This window comes from Neofelis nebulosa, chromosome 7 (genome assembly GCF_028018385.1).
Source record: "Neofelis nebulosa isolate mNeoNeb1 chromosome 7, mNeoNeb1.pri, whole genome shotgun sequence".
In the NCBI taxonomy this organism is placed as follows: Eukaryota; Metazoa; Chordata; class Mammalia; order Carnivora; family Felidae; genus Neofelis; species Neofelis nebulosa.
This window is the reverse complement of record NC_080788.1, coordinates 8060937-8083382: the sequence shown is the minus strand read 5'-3', so window position 1 is coordinate 8083382 and position 22446 is coordinate 8060937. Positions and strand designations below refer to the sequence as shown.

Sequence of the window (22446 nt, the reverse complement as noted above, 5' to 3'; positions counted from 1 at the left end):
CAATATTTAAATGTAAAATATTGAAAATTAGATATGTGTGGGAAAAAATTTAGAATGCCAAGAATTAAATAAAGAGAAAGTAGTTTATATCATATTTCAAGATGGCAAAATTCACCATTATGATAATTATGACTTATTAGGCTCCAAGTAACATAGCAACAAAAATGTACAAAGAGTAAAAATAGGATATAAGCAAAAGGAAGCTGACAAAACTACCATTATAATGGAAAATCAAAACACTTCTTTCACAAATAGATCAAGAGGACGAGATAAATGAAGATACGTTTAAAAATGCAGATGAGTATGTTAACTAACTAAAATTTAAATTAAAAAATGGAGATGAGTTTTAATTGATAGATATGACTATTATGATTGTCTTTCTGCCTCCCTAAAAAAGCTGGAACATTATTTTCAATTATCTGAAACAATTTATAAAACCAATCACATATTACACCTCAAAAGAAATCTGAAATTCCAAAAGAAAAAACACAGTACATAAGAAACAATACACATTAAAAAAATGGGGTGTCTGGATGGCTCATTCAGTTAAGCATCCAACTCTTGATTTCAGTTCAGGTCATAATCTCGTGGTTCGTGGGTTCAAGTCCCACATCTGGCTCTGTGCTGACAGCAGGGAGCCTGCATGGGATTCTCTGCCCCTCCCCTGCTCTCTCTTTCTCTCGCTCTCAAAAATAAAGAAATATGTGCTAGGGGCGCCTGGGTGGCTCAGTCGGTTAGGCATCCGACTTCAGCTCAGGTCACGATCTCCTGGTTTGTGAGTTCAAGCCCCGCATCGGGCTCTGTGCTGACAGCTCGGAGCCTGGAGCCTGCTTCGGATTCTGTGTCTGTCTCCCTCTCTCTCTGCCCCTCCCCTGCTCATGCTCTGTCTCTCTCTGTCTCAAAAATAAATAAAACATTTTTACAAATTAAAAAAAAAAGAAATATATATTTAAAAAAAAGAAACATTTTCTGTACCAAATAGAAATTAACAACAAAAGAATAACTTTAAAAAGTTTCTCTTTGGGCAATTAAAGAACAATTTGATAATGGAATAACTGAAAATTAAATGTAAAATTATTTATTATGATAATAATTAAGTGTGTGTTCATTGAAGCCTATGAAATATAGCTCAAGTAATTTTTTAAAAATGCAGCATTTAAGCACTTATTTTTAAAATAGTTAAAAATATAATTAAATTAAAATTTAAAATGTGATTCCACAACAAAAGTAGTAAAGACCTACATGATCATAGAAAGCAAGAGGAAATAAATAACAAAGATAAAATGAGGAATTGGTATAAAAGAAGGCAAAGTAAAACAATAACCAAAAGGGGAAAAAATGTAAAAAGGAGACTATACCTTTACAATTAATTGCCAGTTCTTTCAAAATAATATAAACCTTTGGCAAGGTTAATAAGAGATATAGAGAAGACAAATGTAAAATGTTAAAAACATTACAACAAGAAATTTGGAAATATAGATGCCATAATTGAGTTTCTAGAAAAGGTTAGTGAAAAAAAAAGAAGAGAATCTAAACACAAAACAATTACAATTATAGTAAAAATTCTATACAGTAAAAATGTACAAGGTCCAAGTGGTTTTTTGGGGTAAGTTCTAAAATTTTTTATCCTATTTATACTTTTCCAAAGCAAAAAATAAAAAAGTAGAAACTTTCCCAGTTCATTTTCTGTAACTTGAATATTCCTGATGATAAAATCAATCAGTCAAACATAGCATACAGCCTTAAATATATGAATACAGACATAGATATTTTATCTATATACGTGTAAAGTTATGTTATAAATATAGCCTCCAAATATGAATAATGTTATATTGAATCAGCAAGATATTACAAGAATTCCATATTATAACTCAATAAGATTTATAATAGAAATGCAAGGATGCCTTAGTCTTAAGAAGTCTACTGTTTAATTCACTAAATTAAAAGATAAAAGAAAATCCATAATTTCAAAAGATGCCAAAAATTTCCAACACATTTACCTGATTAAATGTCCAAATTCATTAGTAATAGAAGGTAACTTCCTTTATTTAACTTACTAAATATAATATGTACTAATAAAACTTTAGAAGCATACAAAGTATCTTCTGTCACTAATTTTATGCAATACTATTAGGGTGGTCCCAACCAATGCAATAAAGCAAGAATAAAAGCAAGGCAGAAACACTGAAGAGTCAAAGCTGCCAATGCATGCGTATGGTAAGATTATTCAAGGCATTTAATTAAAAAGCAATTCGAATCATTACATGATTTCGTAAGCTACCCATTTATAAAATGAACCTACCAAAATCAAACTACCCTCATATACCCGTAGTAATAAATTTAATAGAAAATAAGTTGCGGGGCGCCTGGGTGGCGCAGTCGGTTAAGCGTCCGACTTCAGCCAGGTCACGATCTCACGGTCTGTGAGTTCGAGCCCCGCGTCAGGCTCTGGGCTGATGGCTCAGAGCCTGGAGCCTGCTTCCGATTCTGTGTCTCCCTCTCTCTCTGTCCCTCCCCCGTTCATGCTCTGTCTCTCTCTGTCCCAAAAATAAATAAACGTTGAAAAAAAAAATTTTTTTTAAATAAAAAAAATAAAAAAAAAAAAAGAAAATAAGTTGCTTAATAGCACAAAAAAGCTTAATTCCCAGGCATAAACCTAACCAGAAAATGTACAAAGTCTACTTAAAGAAAAGTATTGAAAAACATAAAAGAAGATCTGAAACGTGGAAAGATATGTCATTTCCTTGAATAGGAAGACAATATCATAAATCTCTCATTCCTACCTCAAATTAGTCTGCAAATTCAACACAATCTAAATGAAAACCCCCAATGGAATGATGTATGGAAATTGACAGGATGATACCAAAATTTGTCTAGAAGAATAAATACTTGATAAAAGCTAAAATACACTTGAAATAGAACAACAAGGGAGATTTACTCTATCGGATTGCAAAACATATTATCAAACTACAGGAATGAACACACGGTGTTATTAGCATAGAAATAGACAAGTTTCATTGATCAATGGAACAAAACAGGGTCCAGAAGCAGACCCATGTATAATATTGGAATTTAATATATGAAATGATGGGTTAGTAGTCAAAGTGTTGGGACAATGAACTATTCATTTGAAAAGTACACTTAGATACCTACCTCACACCATATACAAAAATCATTTCCAGATGGATTAAAGAGCTAAACATAAAAACAAAACAATAATAATATTAGAAGAAAACTTAGAAAAGTATCTGTATAACTCAGGAGAAGAAGGCCTTCCTAAATATGACACATGTTCAAGAAGCCATAAAAGATAAGATTTAGTGATACAACTTATAAAAACCAAACACTTTTTCATGGCAAAATACAAAATAAGCATAGTTAAAAGACAAATGACAGAGAAAATATTTGCAATATATGTAACAAAGGATTAAAATTCATATATTATAAAGTGTTCCTTTAAATTAGTTTTAAAACAGCAACCTGACCAAAAAAAAAAAAAAAAAAATGAGTAAAGGATAAGGGCAGATGGTCCACAAAAGGGTTACAAATGAGCACAGACATATGAAGAGATGTTAATTAAAACAATAAAGAGACACACTTTTGAATGTTATATGGGAAAAATTGAAAAGATTGAAACTATCTAGTGCTTGAAAAGGTACGAGGATAGAGTTATTCTCAAGGGTCACTGCTAAGACTTGGTGCAGCCTTGTCCGCAGGCAGCTTGGCAGAATCTGTCTACACTACAGATGTTGAGTGCCTTTTAAGGCAGTGATTTCACCTCTAAGGAGCCTCAGAAAAATACTTGGTCCTATAAGCATAAACTATTGGTTGAAGGGGATTTTTATTTCATCGTTTTTAAGGGCAACAATTTGCCCATCATTATACATAGATATGTAGTGGTTAAAAGGAACATAGTAGAGTATGTGCAGTGATGTGTAAACAGGTCTAGGATACATTAAAGGAAAACACAAGACTATATATATATATATATATATATATATATATATATATTAGCATTCTTATTTATGTAAAAATGTGTCATACATAAGTAAGTACATTAAAAGGGAATAATGTGTAAGTCTGTAAATGCATAGAAAATGATCCAGAAATATAGTCTAGAGAAAGAAGCGAGAGTGAGCACTGACCAAAGAGAAATCCCACTTTTTCACTATATGTATTTCTATACTGCTTGTAATTTTATCACAATCATGTATCACATTTGAAATGTTTAAAAATAATAAAAGGAAAAACTAAACACCTGAATGAAGGAAAACCAGTAGACCTAATTTACATAAGTTCTGATTCAAAAGGTGTTTTTTTTTTAAATGTTAACATTTATTCATTTTTGAAAGATAGAGAGACGGAGTGCAAGCAGGGGAGGGGCAGAGAGAGAAGGAAACACAGAAACTGAAGCAGGCTCCAGGCTCTGAGCCGTCAGCACAGAGCGTGACGCGGGACTCGAACCCATGAACCATGAGATCATGACCTAAGCTGAAGTCGGATGCTCAACTGACTGAGCCACCCAGGTGCCCCTAGAAGGTGATGTTCTTTTAAAGAAAAATTATGTCTGCGATAGAATCTTGTGGAATGGTTTATTTTACCTGGTTTCTTGATGGAAAAAAAAAAAAGTCAGGAATACAGAAACATCCCTTTTGATGCAAATTTTTAAGTAATGGATTCCTTCAAATTGATGCTGATTGTTTGCTTCATTTAAGGATTTTATACACAATCCAGAAGAGGTGTTCCAGACTGAAATCTCCCAATTTACAAAGAGGGAGGAATTCAAGTGTGCTGGTATAAATTCTGATGAGCTTAAGTGTTTGGGAATAAAAGCATTAGAAGAGTATTAATTGGCTGCAGGGACTTCACGAAGAAAAATTGTATCAAGATTTTTACCACCAATGTGAGTGCAATTTATAAGGCATTCCTCTGGAAGTGAACTAAAATATTTCAAGAGGCCAGTAACATAACAAAAAGAGCAATACATTGGAAGTCAGAAGCCCTGGGCTGTGATGTGACCTTAGACAAGAACTCAACCTCTGAGTTTCAACGTCCTCATCTTCAACACAGGAGTGAAACATCTCCTGCTTCCAGTGAGATCATGTATGTAAAAACCCGCCGAGTATCATTAAATCCAAAAGTATACACATAAAGTGCAATGACTGTTCACTGTGTGTGTCCTCACATGCTTGAGAACAGCATAACAACCCTAATTTCCTGGTTTCCATATTCCCCATAAAGATTTACCTGGCCAACACGGATTTTTCCCCCAGGACTATCTACATCCTTTTCCCACGCTGGAGAAATCTAGTCTGGGAAAGGTAGTGGTTAAATCCTTCGCTCATGAAAAAATAATAAAAAATATATATATTTATATTTATTCATAAATATATATGAATATAAATATGATATAGATGTATTTTTATATTTATTCACAGGGGTGCCGGGTGCCTGGGTGGCTCAGTCAGTCTGACTTTTGGTTTCAGCTCAGATCATGATCTCAGTTTCACGAGTTCAAGCCCCGCATAGGACTCTATGCTGGCAGCCTGCAGTCTGCTTGGGAGTTTCTCTCTCCCTCTCTCTCTCTGCCCTTCCCCAACTCACACTGTCTCTCTCTCAAAATAAATACATAAACTTAAAAAAGCTGACAAGTATTCCCATGGTAAAACCTATCCCGACAAGCGATAGGCTGAAATAATAATCTTCATTATCAGTAATACCAATTAATACACACTGAGTACCAGCCATACATCCCTCATTTAATCCTCTCTCCCTTCCTATATGATAGAATTCCCTATTCCTCCCTTTTCACAGATGAAGATAATATAACTTGCCTAGGCACTGCCTGAGAAATACTAGCTAATGATCCAAACTATCAGATACGTTAAAGATCTGAAGGCTGAGCTTTGAAACGGGAAACACACAGGAATAAGGCAAAGAACTGATTCTAGAAAGAAAATATGTACTTAGAGATCTTTGGATTATACTACCTTAGAGGACATTTCCACCACCTGTATTATCATGGATTCCCATGTTGCCAGCCTGATCATCTGTAACGTCCTCTTTCACCCGAGGGTACAAGCAGGCACTGAAGATTACTTACTGCCCAGACCCATGATTTCATTAGGGGCTACAAAAGCGTGGAGTTCTAGCATTCCCTCTGCATGTATTAGCTGGGCATCTTCTATAAATAAAAAAAGTTCCCTCATTAACTATTTGGTTATACTGATAACACTTCGTTTAGGAAATGTTCAGTTCTCTCCCTTTATCTATCAACGCTCAGAATAATGAATTCATTCCCTAGCATCCTCCAAAGGTGACCAACAAGAGGTTTGGCTTGATTCTGGGAAGCATGAAATTCGACTCATGTTGGGGTGGGTGGGGGGTGTGTGTGGCTGTGAGTGTGTAGACAGGGGTGTCTTTTAACCCCATGAAGTGTCTCAGTTTATTGTGATTGCTCTTTTTGATGCTTACTGTTCCATCTTTGGCCAGTGGCAGCCTCTTAATGTTGGTGCCTCTCGCATACCCCGGGCCTTGCTTCTGACATTAAATACTATTGGAGGCTCTGGGCGTCTGGGTGGCTCAGTCAGTTGAGCGTCCGACTTCAGCTCAGGTCATGATCTCACAGTTCGTGGGTTCGAGCCCTGCATCGGGCTCTGTGCTGACAGCTCAGAGCCTGGAGCCTGCTTTGAATTCTGTGTCTCCCTCTCTCTGCCCCTGCCCTGCTCACACTCTGTCTCTCTCTCTCTCAAAAATAAATCAACATCAAAATTTTTAAAGAAAATATTGTAGGCTCATATTGTACATTTGCTGCCCCAGCCCTAGAATAAGCCATTTCTCCAAGAATCCCTGGATTCTTCTGGCGGACAATGGAATTTAGAGACTACACTATGGATGCCAGGAGTGTGGTCATTGCTATTGGGTTGAGTTGCTCATTATTTCTAGGTGTCTATATTGGAAGTCGCTGGAAAAAAACTTTTCTATTAAAAGAAAATGCATCATGACTTCATATTGATTTTTCCAACTCAAATTTAGGATTACAGAGCTTTTACTTAACCTCTTCGATTTTATATCTATATTTTTTCTTATGCTGAAAATCTTGATTCCTATTTCAGTAATATTATTTATTTGCTTTATCCTAATACATGTTCATATATAAAATACATGTAACATACTTAATGCACAGTTAGGTTTGTTTGTTTCACTTAGCTTTTTATTTTTAAGAATTGCTTTAATCCTTAAAATGTAAATGTTTATAATGATGGTTTCAAGGTCAAAACCAATAAACAAGGTACATGAAATTTGAGTCTAATACCTCTCTATTCCCTCTCCCCATTCTGATCTCCTCTTTCCTATAGGTAACGACATCTTGTTTGCTTTTAGTTCATTCTTCTTTTAACATCAGAAAATACATATTACATCCATTTTCCATTTTCCTCACTCTCTTAGATACTCACTCTCAAAGTGCCTGTTGTGTACTTTGCTTTTTTGTTTTGTTTTTGTTTGTTTGTTTGTTTGTTTGTTTGTTGCTGTGATTCCCTTGTTGCTTTTCTAGCTATGTAGGACTCCCCCTAGCATGACCATGCCACTGTCAGTCCCCTATAGATAGGACTTGGGTTTTTCCACCTTTTTGTTATTGTCAATAGGGAAGTGCACATTTTACATATATCTTGGGTGAATGTTCCCCCCACTAAAGAAGAACAGTCTAGAATTCCCATTCAGTGTAACAGGTAGTTTCAATCCAGGATCCACATGATTTTGGAGACAAGTAAAGTTTTTCCAGTGGGTACCCAGGCAAGAATCATTTTGAAGGATTTTGCAGATCCTAAACTCCCATATGGATTTTTTCTAACATTGACTGAGAAGCCTCTGTGGCCCAGCAAACCCTTTTCCCAATTGTGCACACACACACGCACACACGCACACACCTGCCACTCTCCAAAGGAAACACCAATCTCTCACTCGTTCTAAATCTCAGGGGAGAAAACCTACAGAGTACAAACAAATAAACGCTATGAAATATTGGTACAGGTGCTGAAAATGAATGTCTCTAGTGGCTGGAAAATAAATCCTTCTGCACATCGAGTAGTTTCCAATTCTTTTCAAACAATTGAAGATGGACAGACCTAAAAGAATTATGAGCTAAGGGGAGATTTAAAAGAAATTTTGATACGAGACCAATATGAGATTTTAGGCAAATAGCCAGATAATAGTTCAAAGAATTGAGTCACATTACAATAACAAAACTCCTTCCTTTTTCTCTATTTGTTTACTGTAAATAACATTTCTCAGTTCTTATATTGACATATATAAAAAACAGAAATAGAATTGATCCTGAACCTTCCTTACTTTAGCAATAAATAATATGCATTATAGGCTACTGGAGAAATGTAAGAGATGCATTTCCAAGAATATTATACTTCTTACCTTTCATATTCATCAAAGTTGTGATATATGTTCATTATTTCGATCTGCTGCCTACTTCCGTGTATTGCTAATAATTGTAATGATAACTCAATCCAAAAACTATTAATATCTAGAAACTAATGGTTATTGGACATTAAAAATTAAATTTAAATCTTCATACATATTTTCGTCACACTAAATTATGACAGAGTGGCCAATAAAAGGCTTTCGTGCATAAAAATATAACACATAAGGATAAAATCTGGTAGGGTAACTGGAATGAAAACATAAATTCAGGAAGAAAAAGGAACCATGTAAAACTGACTGCTTATGCACTTGTTCGTGTGTTTAATAGATAATGTGTCAAATTGCTCTGGTATTTAAAGTTCATTAGATACATTACAGGAGTGATGTATTTTTTTAATATCAATATTTACAATATTCTGGAAATGGCATCCTTCGCAACTATTTAAAATCATGTTGCAGATTTTATATAGCAACTTAAAACGTGCAGGGGGAGTGCACAGGTGACTTTTCAAGATTCTTTTAGGGACATCAAATCTGAAGACCACAGGTCTAGAGACTGAGCCTCTAGTGATATGACATTTGAAGTCTTGTCTCTGATTCAATCTGATCTTTCCTCAAGGCGCTATCCCACCCACCCCGGCCAGCAGTGTAAGGGGAGGGAATGCAAAAGTCCGTAACAAGAGCAGCACCTCACCTCCAGCCGGGGGCTGCCTAAAAGCTCCAACCCCACTTCTTTAAGTCCTTGGCCCTCATTCCCCACCCTGCCTGGGGGCCAGGAGTAGCCAGACTGAAAGTGTGGAAAGCGGATAGGATAGAGACTCTCAGACTCCAGTTCCCCTGAGGACAAGATGCACACCCCCCCCCCCACACACACACGTAGTCTCCTGCTAGTCTCCTGCAGTTCACCTCCCCACAGCCACTTCTCCTCTCCCATCATCCTGTTCTTTTCCATAGAGAGACACCCACTCCCCTGCGGTCAGAGGGATCCCACTGCTCTGGGTTAAAGAGGAACTCAGCCGAGCTCTGGAAGGTCCCCAGGTCTCTGCATCCAATTACACAGAAAAGGAGGCCACTGGTGGGTTGCAAAGACCACAGAGAAACCCGCTTCTCTCCTAGAAGTTCAAAACGTCTATGCTCACACAACTCTGACAAGCTATAAAGGAGACAAAGTGACCCATATATTCCCGATAAAGAAACCACAACCCAGCAAAGGTGAGCAAACACAGATTCACAGGGCACGATATTTCTGGAATGAATGGAAGGATTCAAGCTTCCTCCATAATCACTAATCTGAATGGGCCAAGTCAAAATCTGTCAAAGCCCATCAGAAGCACAGCGGCCTTCTGAACAGCTGTAAAGGCTTCGCGATGCGCGTTAATGGCAAAATAGCTTCATCATAAAGACTGCCATTCATCGTGGGTGTCATTATTTTTTAACTTAGTCAACTTTATTTTTCTTGATTGCGTGTCTCAGCATGTAAAAGAATCTCCACGTGATCTAAGCGGAACAAAAGGCTTAGCATACGCGTTCTCCCTCCGCTGGAAGTTCTCCTAGTTTCCCACCTGCCTCAGTGGCTCTGCCTCTTACCCCTTGTTCCGCGTGTCAAGCGAATCATCAGCCAAGGCTGGCAGTCACCTTGAACACGCTCCCAGCAGCCACTACTACAATCTTTGGAATCATTGCCACTCTTGTTCCAGAGGGTCTGGGGTTTTCACACACCTAGGCCACACATCAGTATTAGCTACATCCAGCATACATATACATACACCCATACATCCAGAAGGCAGGTGTGTGCATGAACATATGTGTGTGTCAATACACACGCAGGTGGGTACAGTCAGAGACACAAACACAGGCCTGTTGACCGTGCCCCGATCACACAAAGCTGGTGAAATCTCCCTTCGACGCCTCCTGAAATCAATGGCCTAAATGTAAAAAGAAAGGCTCCATGTCCTCTTCACGTGTATCTTGTCTCCCAGACAGCCAAAATAAGTGGTTTCACTCTAAATCACTCGATGAACTCTGCCGGGAGCTTCAAAACTTCAAAATAACACGACTGTTTTCCAGGCAGTAACGCTTCTCACCACCTGCTCCTCCCCCCCCTCCCTGCCCCTCAACAGCTGGGCTATCTTAATAGCTCCCTCCCCACAGATGTGGTAGGGCCACCAAAGCCTTAGAAATGTCATTCTGCCCTTCCGGAATGTCCCCTGTCTGCCCACCCTCCTCCTGTCCCTGATCCCCTCTCCCCTTTTTTCCCCACGTGGCTATTTTGAATCACAGATACTGTATTTTCAACCAGTTCTTCACCCCTCTGCCCAGCCCCATCTGCACATTCCCCAATCATGGCACTTGGGTGCGAAAGCCTGTATTCCTTCCAGGATGCTCTCTGGGGGACCAGTCCTACCCTGTAACTTCACCCACTCCATCTCCCCAAATCCGACATTCATCAGAATCCAGCACTCCAAAGGAGAGTCCGTGCTAGGGCTGTAGCTCGGGAACATACAAAGCTGGTAAAGGGCTTGGAAATTACTTAGCCTGCCCCCAAGGCATGAAAACCTTGGCTGGAAGAGAGGTAGTGACTCACCCAAGGTCACTAAAAAGAGTAAATGAAATGGAGGTCCCATAGAGTGCTGTTCTTGTTTTCAAGGTAAACGTGTTCCCGGAGAAAAGCATATATTAATTAAGACATGCAAATCAAAAATACACGGATATGAAGTTTACATTTCAGTTCTATGGCTTCCTGCTTTCCATCCTGATGTGCTTAAGCTTTGGGTCACCAAGAACTCTGTTTCCCCAGTGGTGTGGGCAGTGCCTTAGGGATGTATCCATTTGTATAGTCATATGATTTAAACTGACCGTATGTGTGTGCACTGTCACAAATGCACGTCTGTCCGTGGCGTCACCCGAGTTATGGATATTCCATGGTGAAACATTTACATAAGAGATTGAGATTTTCTATAGTGACATCAGACTTCGGACTTCATACAGCAGGCTTGTTTGCCTTCATTTTGCCTCCCCTCCTCTTCCTGATACAGTAGAACATGCTATTACCTCGCTTCCTATAGACACAAACTGAAGACCTCAGCCCTGGGTCTAGGAGGTAGTTGGAATTCTCTGGAGGGAAGGTACAGAGAAAACTCACAAAGACATCATTATAGGACGGCTCCCTCTGAGCAGGGCTTTGTGACAGTTTATGCAAAAAGCATCCATTTAGCAGAATCTCAGTGGAATGGCTGTTTCAGACTGAGCCTCTAGCCCCAGGATTAGGAAAAACCCTCAGAGTCTTCCAAAAATACAAGGAGTTTAAGAGCCAAGCTGTTTAGCAGTGTGAGCCTAGAGGATAAATAGGCCCATTGTGATTCTCCCCAAGTCTCTTACCTAGAGTTGCGTCTGCCAGAAGCAAGTTCTCAGATGGAAGTCCCCGGAACACATACCTTCTATAACTTCCCCTTTTGTTTTCCTCTTTCTAAATCCTGTCTAAATGCTGGCACTCAGTCAGAGACCTCACTGTCCTTTATTGCCCCCAAGCAATATATTTTTTTATGGAGCAGTCGGTGCAAGTCCAAAGATGTAGGTTGAAAAATAACTTGGCCCTTATTTTCTTTTACAGATGCCTAGACGTGGAGCCTCCTGGCTGCACTCAAATCTTCCAGTGGAAACAAACCATAGACACGTTGTGAAAAGAGCTCAATTCACTGAACAAAGCTGGAGGTCTCACTTCGGCTCAGATGCATGGATCACACTGGATCTAGACTGATCCATTCAAACCCCAAGTGGTTGCTACACGTTCATAGGTAAAGGAAAATAGGAAATTAAAGCCTTCTTGTGATAAATCTAGATTTTTAATTTACCCTGTTCAGCACAGGCTGCACTACCAAGGTTTTGATTTAGATTCAGATTTATTTAGCAAACATAAAATCACTTCCAGGTAAGACCGGCTTTGTTCAATATTCAATGCCAAAAAAAAAAAATCTAAAAAATATGATAACTGATATTGAAAATGTGCGTATAGGATAAGGAAACAGATGATCCGAAGGGACAAAGGGGATAATGTATAAATAACTTAGCCAATGCCTCTGACTCGCTAAGCAACCTTAGGGAACTTATTTAATCCCTGGAAGACTCACCTTTCTTAAATGTAAAATAATAAACTATATAGAACATGTACAGAAATTAAATGAGATATTAAGTGAAACAAGCATGCAGTTTTTCTGTACACATGTACATATGTATTACTTTTAACCTAAACCTTCCTTTTTTAAAAAAAAAAAAATGTTTATTTTTTTTTGAGAGAGAGCACCAGCAGGGAAGGGGCAGAGAGAGAGGGAGACAGGGAATCCAGAGCAGGCTCCAGGTTCTGAACTGTCAGCACAGAGCCCGATGCAGGGTCCGAACACACAAACTGCGAGGTCATGACCCGAGCCGAAGTCGGTGCTCAATGGACTGAGACACCCAGGCACCCCTAACCCAGACCTTCCTTGAAAGATGCTAATTTCTCAGTGCTTATGGCTATTGTATAGCACTTCCAGCTATCCCAGAAACTTGGACATTCTGCCCAGGGGCCCTTACAACAATGAGACACCACTCCTGGACTATGGATAAGGAAATTGGCTCAGGAATGGAGTGTCAGAAAGTCCATGGTAGGCAGAGGCCAAGCTAAAGGTTAATTGTTCTCATTATGGGTTTTGTGGGTTCGAGACAATTCCACCTGCAAGTGCTGGGAACACATTTCCAGGATCGGGGAGGGGGGGCTGCCAACCTAGATCCTCGGAATACTTAGCTGTTCACAAAAGCAGGGAAAACCCAAGAAGAGCAGCTAACGCTAGTCTCAGAGTGGACAAGACTGGGCAGGTTAGAATATTCTATGGCCGGAGCTCAAGGACTGTATTTCTCCTATGTGTGATGCCTCATGGCAGGAAAAAGAAGGAAAACTAAGATGATTTGAATTTAAAAAGGTGAAGAATGAGACAGGATCTTTTTCCTCAAACGGCATACTGAGCTGTAAACTGTCTTCTCCAGCCAACTTCTCAGCGATGTTAGTGACAATAAAATACTTCCTATCGATTGGATACCCGTCAGCCGTAAGATGACGCACTGAATTCTTCGACCCTGGTTCTGGTTCTATGACATCATCTTCTGACCCTGCACCTTCCCTCTGAGTGCAGTGGTGAACACAGCTGACGTGCGCCAATGGCACTATGAGAGAAAGACCCTTTTTTTTTTTAAATGGTTTTTTTTTTTTTTTTAACGTTTATTTATTTTTGAGACAGAGAGAGAGACAGAGCATGAACGGGGGAGGGGCAGAGAGAGAGGGAGACACAGAATCTGAAGCAGGCTCCAGGCTCTGAGCCATCAGCCCAGAGCCCGACACGGGGCTCGAACTCACGGACCGCGAGATCGCGACCTGAGCTGAAGTCGGACGCTTAACCGACTGAGCCACCCAGGCGCCCCGAGAAAGACCCTTTTGAATAAGTGACAAAATATTCTCCCGTGCTAGCCAGTGAGGTCTCATCTCTAAATTAGCCCAGGCGGGTGCCCACCTCTTAGCTCCGGATGAGAAGCTAGACTGGTTGGCTTTCTTAATTGAAAACTTTTTGTTTCTAACTCCAAGATTCCAGCAGCCTGGCACACTGACCTGCCGTTTGGAAAGGCGGTCATACAGACGGCGTGCTTAGATCACGGGAGAACGCGCCTGCACAACCACGGCTGGGGCCCCAAGTCAGCTTCCCGAGAAGCAGACAGCTTAAACCAGCCTCCATTTGCTGCTCTTGATTTCCATTTTCCTCTGAGAGAATCTGTGTGGACTAGAGACTGTTCCTAAAGCCTAGTTAGCAGGGTGAAACAACTCTTGACCAGCATTAACATCTAGCATTACTTCCTACAATGACAGGGACTTCTGCACTGGTATGGCACCTGTCACCATTAGGGGCTGCGTCTTTTTTTTTTTTTTAATTTTTTTTTTAATGTTTTTATTTATTTTTGAGACAGGGAGAGACAGAGCATGAACAGGGGAGGGTCAGAGAGAGGGAGACACAGAATCTGAAACAGGCTCCAGGCTCTGAGCTGTCAGCACAGAGCCCGACGCGGGGCTCGAACTCACGGACTGTGAGATCATGACCTGAGCCGAAGTCGGCCACTTAACCGACTGAGTCACCCAGGCGCCCCTAGGGGCTGCTTCTTAACTGTGTCTAAAAGAGGTTTTGCCAGCTGTGCCCGCCCCCACCCCCGATCCCCCACTGTGATAACTCCTGGTGTATGACCTGGTTTGCGTATCTCTAATCTCCCTGGGCCACAGGTTGGAAGGAGGCAGGCGGCTGTATGCCTGGGCCAGTGGAGAGGTAAACTGAGGCAAGGCCTGAAGCCCCCTGGCAAACCACACCTTGCACACCCTGCTCAAGGTGAGGGCAAGATGCCCCATTAGAAGAGGTGATACGTGCAGAAGCAGGTCCCCATAGTAGGAACAGAAGGCAGCTCATCCCGAAGCAGGTCTTCCAGTAGAGGCACAATGGCATCATGATACAGAGTCAGACACACAGCCACAAATTCACAGCCATGTCACTGCAGGAAATCAGCTAACCTCTCTGATCCTCAGCTTCCCCAACTCTTGAACATCTGCCGTTTACCTCCGGGTGGATTAAACAGACCGCGTGGATTAAAGAAAACACTTCACGTAAAGCATTTAGCATCGTACCCAGGATGTGGCAGGCCTCAATACATGTTGGCAAGAAGCGGCAGCCATAATTGGTGCGGTGATGCTCGGGCGCTGTTCTCTGATAAATATTCTCAAGAAGCGTTCTCTGCGAAGTAACGGGCTGTGTACTTCTGTGTGTGCAGGCAGATGGAGGTATCGGGTGGTAGGAAACACTTAGGCCGGGTGAGGAAGTGAATTCCAAGTGTCCTTCGCTATAGCTCTTTCAATGCGCGCTCACCCCAAGGAAAGAGAAGTCGCTTCTGGTTGTGTGCAGTGATAATAAACAAACCAGACCCTTGCCCCCTTCCTGCCCCCTCCCTCCACCCGCCCTGTGCCCTTAACGAAGCATTCACTGGCCCCCCAGTCACAGTGCTTCCTGCAGTTGAACAGATCAGCCAGAAAGGCACGGCTACAGCTAGAGGTAAAATCTGAGACTTCCAAACTACTCCAAATTAATCATTCTAGCTGGAGGGAGACTCGGGCCTTTGGGCCCCCCTTTTGTTTTATTAACTGCCAACTGAAAATGCCAGAAGTAGCTGGGGAAGAAGCTCAAAATGGGGGACGGGGAACACTTTGCATATTTTAATTACTTCAGTAAACAACACATACCACAACAGAAACCTCCCATCCGATGGCTACATCCCCAGGCAGAGGAAAGCTGGAAGGGCACCATGGGACAGGACATAAAAAAAAATATGCCACTCCTTCCACTGGAGGCTGCCTTATCCAGCTTCTCTGAGCTGAAGCCAAGCTTCCTGTCCACCCACTGACTAGCTGCTGGGGCACTTCTTCCGGGGGCAAGGAGAAACAAACACTCAGCGACTTTTCACACGGCCAAAGCTTTCCTGAGAGTCAAATGCACCTCTACCCCCAGTGGAAAATGGGCTCTTCTTTGAGTCATGAAGTAAGACCTTCTAATTCTAAAGGAGGTTCACTTGGTGCCCGAGAGGACCGGGCTCACAGATGACTTGCCAGATCTCTGGCAGGACCACAAACGTGGAAGAGTGGATAAATTCCTCCATCCACCTTCACTTAAAGGTGGGGGTTCAACCTCGGCAAAAATGTTGGGATGATGTTCTCAGGGCAGCCCGCAGATGAGTGACAACAGTGGGGGACCCGTGAGCTGCGAAGTGATTAATGAACATAAGTTAGCACCGCTACTATTTTTCTGCATCATGGGTTCCTAGGTAGGCCTTCCCCTGAGAAATTCTAGGAAAAGGGTATTAATTAGCCAAACCACACAACCCATACAGTGACTAGAGATGCCTCGAGCATCCTAGGAGGGAGGCAGCTGGAAGCAAGATCTGACACCATGGGAGGCCGTGGAATAGAGTGGAAAGAGCAGTGGACTGAGACTCGGGTCGTCTGCATTCTTGCCCCAGTACTTCCAGGGTGCTTCCATGCTTTGTACTCTCTTCTTCCTTCTTCTCGCATGTTCACAGCTGTAATAATACCATAGCTGGACCAGAGGGCTGCTAAGACTCTTCTCCACTCAAAAACTGCGTGAGGTTGTCCCAAGCAAAATTGTCTGACCTGAATCAACATACCAAGAGCACTGAGCCAAAGCTCATCTCAACATTGGCAGTCTGCCTTTCGAGAGTGGCATGTGTATGCATGTGCGTGTGTGTGTGCATGTGTGTGTGTGTGTGTGCGTGCGTGTGTGTGTGTGTGTGTTGCAGGCGGGCCAACAAGCGCAACGGGCCAGAACTCAGAAGCTCCAGGGCCCTGCATTAGGTTTACATCATACCACCTGGCTCGTCCCTAGGCCTCTGTGTCTCATTTATAAAATTGGTAGGGTGAGGAAAAGGGCTGGGCTAGTTGGCCTTTAGGTATCATCTAGTTCCAAAGTGCTATGATTTGGTGAAGCAGAGACTGGATAAACTCTGGATGCCCCTCCCAGTGCTGTGCGGTTAGGGCTCTGAGGCTCACAAGCTTCACACAGCCCGCTACTCTACAACTGAGTCCCTGAGTGCCTCTTTGCAGCAAAGTGTGTGAGCCAAGGGTAGTCTCAGATAAAAGGTATGGAGGGGCTGTCCCTCCACACAGCATCTGGCATCCCAGGCCATAACCTGAGGCATGCAGCTGTGCGTTGCTCCTTCTCCCTTGAAAAACAAGCCCTACCTCTTGGCTTCCCCTTCAAGGTCAACAGGCGAGGGAAGGCTGTTCTGAGGATGAACCCAGGAGAAAGTCTTAAATGCTGAGCCAGTAATCACAGTTGGGTGGTTTTTTCAAAGGCATTCCTACTCTCTTATACACATTCATGTCTCCAAAAGCACAGAAGGAAGATTAGAGCAAGTGGGCTTCTTGTGTTTAGACTAATGAAACTGGGTGAAGAATCTTCAAGGGTCACCTGATGGGTCCCCGAAAGGTGGAGCTAGGCTAACTCTGGAGTAGGTAATCCTTAGAGTTGAGCCCTCATCTTGATTCATCATAATGGATAGAAAGAGATGCTTTCAACATTCCAACATTGGGGCCAGTAGTGGAAGGCTGGTCCCAGGGATACAGAACAGCTTGTTGAGTGCCTAAACTATATCAGGATCTGCACTGAATGAATTAAAATGCACTGCTTCATTCAGTCCTCCCAATGTACCTTGGCTCTCGAAATTCTTATTATCAACAGCACTGCATAGACGAAGGAAGAAAGGATGGGAGGGAAGGAGGGGTTAAGCAACTTATTTGAGTTCAAGAGGTTGGAGAGCGGAAGGTCCAAGCCTCACACCTAAATTATTCCGATTCCAAAACCAATGTTCTGCACCACCGAATCAGAGTTCTTATTCACATCCAAGTTGAAGGAAAACTCACTGGGACGTCTTGAGGCATATAAATTGATGGGTTTGGGGTAGCAGATCTTGGGAAGTGTGACAGGAATCCTAGAAGTTTATTTCTATAAAAACACCCGTAAAAGCCGAAGAGGGATTTTTCATTCGGAAATACCTAAATCTGCAGATGTAATGAACTAAGAAGGGAGCCTACATCAGCCCAGAGAGCACTCATCAAAATGACACCAGAAAACACTTGTATGCCCCTCATAGACAGACTAGAAAAAGCAGTCAGTTGTGGACTTTGCTTCCTTAGTCCTTCTTTTGTAGCTTTTCTCAGCATAATGTCTGGCCTGACTCAGAAACAACAGTGATTATTTCATGCCTGGTCAGCAGGGCTCCTAAAGACAAGGCATCTCCAGTGAAGACTAGTCTTTTTTACTGAACACCTAGGTCCCGGATAATCTGTTCAACTGCTATAGCATGTATCATCATGATTTCCAAAATTCATTAGTCTTGATTCTTTGGAAATCTATCTCCCCATTATCACCTCTTTCCCTGAGATCACTGTCTCAGGCAGAAAAGGGGGAAGACGGAGAGAGAAGGAGGGATGGTAGGAAGGTTGAGTGGAGATGAGAAGGAAGGAGACAAAGACAGAGACAGAGCAATGTATGTGAAGCCTGGTGATTTAGTCCGGTCTTAGAATTAAGCGGCACCAGAAATAAGCCTTAAATCTGGATTTTGTGATTATGAACACAATACATTGCCTCTTTGCTTAAGATAGATTGGATTAGGTTTCTGTCACTTGCAGCTAAAAGAATCTTGATATAACACTGGAAAATTTGACTCTCAATTTAGTCTCTACTTCTAGGAATAAAATGTCTATTTCTAGAAATGAACTAAGAAGGAAGACTCTGAGAGATCCCAGAGGCCCAGGTAGAAACCAACTGCCCAGCTAGGGCAGAACTACAATATGCCTTCCCTCATCCACAGAATACCCTTTGCTCCTTTTCCACCCTGCATGGTGGCACCCACATGCCTGGGTTTCATCAGCCATAAAGCATTGCAAGGACACAGTTGACAAACATGTGGCTCTGAGACCAGCACTTGCACTGAAAGCTTTCCTTGCATGGCTACATCCGCCCACATACCGGGCTTCTGCAGCCCAGTGCCTTTGGCTGGAGGTTACATTAGACATCTACTTTCCATTAGGGTTAGCCACAAGTGCCAGGATGGGAGGAGGCAACAAAAATCAAAGGAACCAGCTAATTCTCAAGAGAGACTCGTCTGACCCAAGCAAAAGAGACTGCGGAACTCATGTGATCCGATCCCCTCCAGTACCCCCAGACAGGAGGTCCTGTCTCAATTCTTCCAGACGAATGGGTTTCTCATGAATCATTTGTCCCGAAAGAATTGCAGAAATAAACTTCAAGATAAAGTCCAGAGCAAGGAGTACAGAATCCCATCACAAAGACTAGGGAGGTTTTCTTAACAAACAGCCCCAGATGGTACATCTAGAAGGATTCCCTTCCTTCACTGTCCTCTTCCCTCTGAACCCCTCAGCTTCTTTACTTAAAGACCTGAGCTCCACCCCATTCCAGGAAACTCCTGTCCTGCTGTTCTGGGAGTTTGCTCTGATAGGAGACATCAATTTTCAGATCACCAGAAAGCAAAATGCTAAGGGCATTACGAGTCTAAAGAGTAATTACAACTTAAAGGGCAGAGTTCCCATCTCTGGATAAATCTCCAGGTGAGAATCAAAGGACTGGCCCTGGGAACACCAGCTCATTGCTCTGCACCTATAAGGACATGAGATACTGCATAATTTTAGGTTCCCCCTAAGAGGCTATCTTAACTATCTTGATTTGCAAGGCTTGGGAACCAACGAGAAGGTAGGAAATCACATTCTGCAATGTCAGGGCTGTTAAACTGTCAAAGTCCTAGTATGTATTATAATGTTCTCTAGTTCATGGACACTTAGCTGCATCCTGATCCGCCCCACAAACTCAGTGATAGCTGAAGCACACCAACATGTAGAGAGGGTTGAAAACACTCATCCGAAGCTCTTGTTGTGTGCCCTGGGCATGGAGAGACAGGTCTGTGTTCTCAGGTTCCTCAGAAAAACTGGGTTCAATTGGGTGGAGACCTACACACCCTGAATGCTTCTAGTGCAAAAGGTATGTCTCTAATCAGGTTTCCAAGGAGGTCTTTGGACTGGGGCATACCTGTGACCACGTGCTCTCACTGACTTGTGTCAAAGGCCTTGGCACTGTCCTTCCAACTACAGCTAAACATTTCCTAGAATTACAGCATACCCTGCACGTGTGAGTAGCAGGGTAGCAGGGTGGGCCTTATATAACCTGTGAAAGGAGGGATATCCTTGTCAGCTTGAAATAGAACCAGACTTTTCTGATCTCTACTGCTGCTCCCAACTGGGACTCCATGGGACATGGGTGCAGAATAGAGAAGCCAAATGATGTTGGGATGAGTCAGTATCTTAGAAAAGGTAGCTTGCCTGCTTGCTTGGTTGTTTTTTCCAGAAAGGGGACTCAGAGGGATAAGTCAGAGGAGAGTACCCCATGGGGGAAGATGAAAGACGTTTTGCTCCTTAGCCCTGAGTAGCAAAGTGATAAAGGGAAACCAGACAACAGGCCATAAGCAGTAAAGAACCAAGACTTGATGGGGTAGTCATAATCCGGTAGTTGGAAGACCACAGTGAGAGACATTCACGTGCCTGGAGTATATTCCTAAGTGACACTGATACTGTCGTGATGAAGAAAACCCTTGGCAAATGACAGAGTAATAACTTCTCTCTACCCATATGACACATATCGTGACACTGAAAGAGACATTGCCTTGACGTTCACTGAAACCTCTGGATAAATGTGCTCTAGAAGTCCAAGAAAATAACAGCATCACAAGTGGAAATACTCTCTTTTGGCATGAAAGGAAAAGTGGATAGGGTTACTGACATCTCAAAGTAATTCTTCACTTTGCTAAAGAGGCTCTCTCTGGTGCATATAAATGATGGTTTGTTTGCCATATAGCCTTACCAAGCTTGTGCATAAAGTAAGATGCTACCTAAAGTTTTCTTCCTGGGAAGTACATAAATGTTCATTACACATAAATACAAGGTTACATGGTGAGATTGATGTTAAGTATAACCATAATAAGATATGGTCCAGAGACATCCTGCTTCTTGCTAATAGCAGTCCCAAGACTCGATGCAGTCTGTCTGTGGATTCCATTCACAAAGGCAGGCAGGAAATTTAGGATTCTCTTCAAGCTGAACCCTTCACTCAAACCCCTGTCAAAAAACCTTTATCTAGCCTCAGACCTCCACATGCATTCTCCCCACCCCTATTATCTATACACAGACCCATGCATCGTCCCTCCTTCCAACGTGCGTGAAACCCAGAAACACTTGACACGCTGAAGTCCAGTTCCACCTCTGCCTAGGATGGACGCCACAACAGGAAGACTTGCTCTCATGCCCCCGTCCCCGATTTTCCATGCCTATCCCCATTCCCAATGACAACGACACATGGAGAAGCAGAATTTGCTGTCCCTTCATGCACAATCAGCAAAGACTGGACAACCACCCCAACATATCCACTGCTCCTGATCCAGCCATGCAAATAAGCCCATTCGCAGGACCTTGGGGGATAACCTAGGAAGTCCTACCTTTCCTTTCTTTCTCCCACTTCCTGCCAACCGGTATCTTTGGGTGAATGCAGAGACTAACTGATAGAGGCAGGATTTCAGATTTGGCTCAATGTAGGCTTAAATCCTGGCTCCACTGTTTTCCAGTGTTGTGTTTAAACGTCAGTGTTCTCATCCTTAAAGTGGCACTATGATAAATATTCATGGGAACAGTATAGATTAAATAAATCAGCCTCTTTAAAGTCCCTATCCAAGTGTTTGGTGTAGGTGCTCATCAAAGATAAGCTGCCATCCCAAACCACCCCTGAGGACACCAGGTGGAAGAAGAAAAGCCCTTAAGATGTCCTGAATGGCCAGTGCATGTCAAAGACTGAGGGGCGTTCTATAAGATGCTCTCCCAAGTGGAGAAGCCCACAGCCTTACTCACTTTGACAGTGTCTTAGTCATGTCAGCCAGAGGTGAAACCTAACTACTGAGCAGACAAGGTTTGCTTCCAATGCCATGGCCGCCTTCTCCCTTCTCAATTTTTGTAATTCTGAGGTTTGTATTTCTTGCTTTGGAGTCATAATGTCTAGACCTGACTTGTTTCAGATAAATTTTATCCAAGCCGTGAAAGCCCGCTTTGGCTAAATTAAGTCAACTATATAACTTAAGGTATGTTATATGCTTTAGGCTACTCAAATGCTTTGGCCTCCCTGTCTAAAATTGTGCATGCATGTGCACACACACACACACACACACACACACACGTACATACACAACTATCACCACCACCAATAGTACCACCAAACACTTCCTTTTTCTTTCTCTGCTTTATTTTTCTTCAAAGGATCTATTATTCTTTTACATATAATATATTCTACTTTATCTTTATTTTCTATTTCCTTTATTAAGGGCAGA

At 42.1% G+C, this 22446-nt stretch overlaps 1 protein-coding gene across 4 annotated transcripts in view; it reads right to left on the bottom strand.

Moving 5' to 3' along the window:
- Positions 1–22446, bottom strand: part of NTRK3 (neurotrophic receptor tyrosine kinase 3) — a 386931-nt gene that overhangs the window by 10844 nt on the left and 353641 nt on the right. For 2 of the 4 annotated variants that reach the window (XM_058736651.1, XM_058736646.1), the window contains one exon: positions 3154–3195. The exons of the other annotated variants lie outside the window; for them this stretch is intronic. In XM_058736651.1, the coding sequence (XP_058592634.1) occupies positions 3154–3195 (42 nt within the window). The remainder of the gene's footprint in view (positions 1–3153; positions 3196–22446) is intronic. 4 annotated transcript variants of the gene reach the window in all.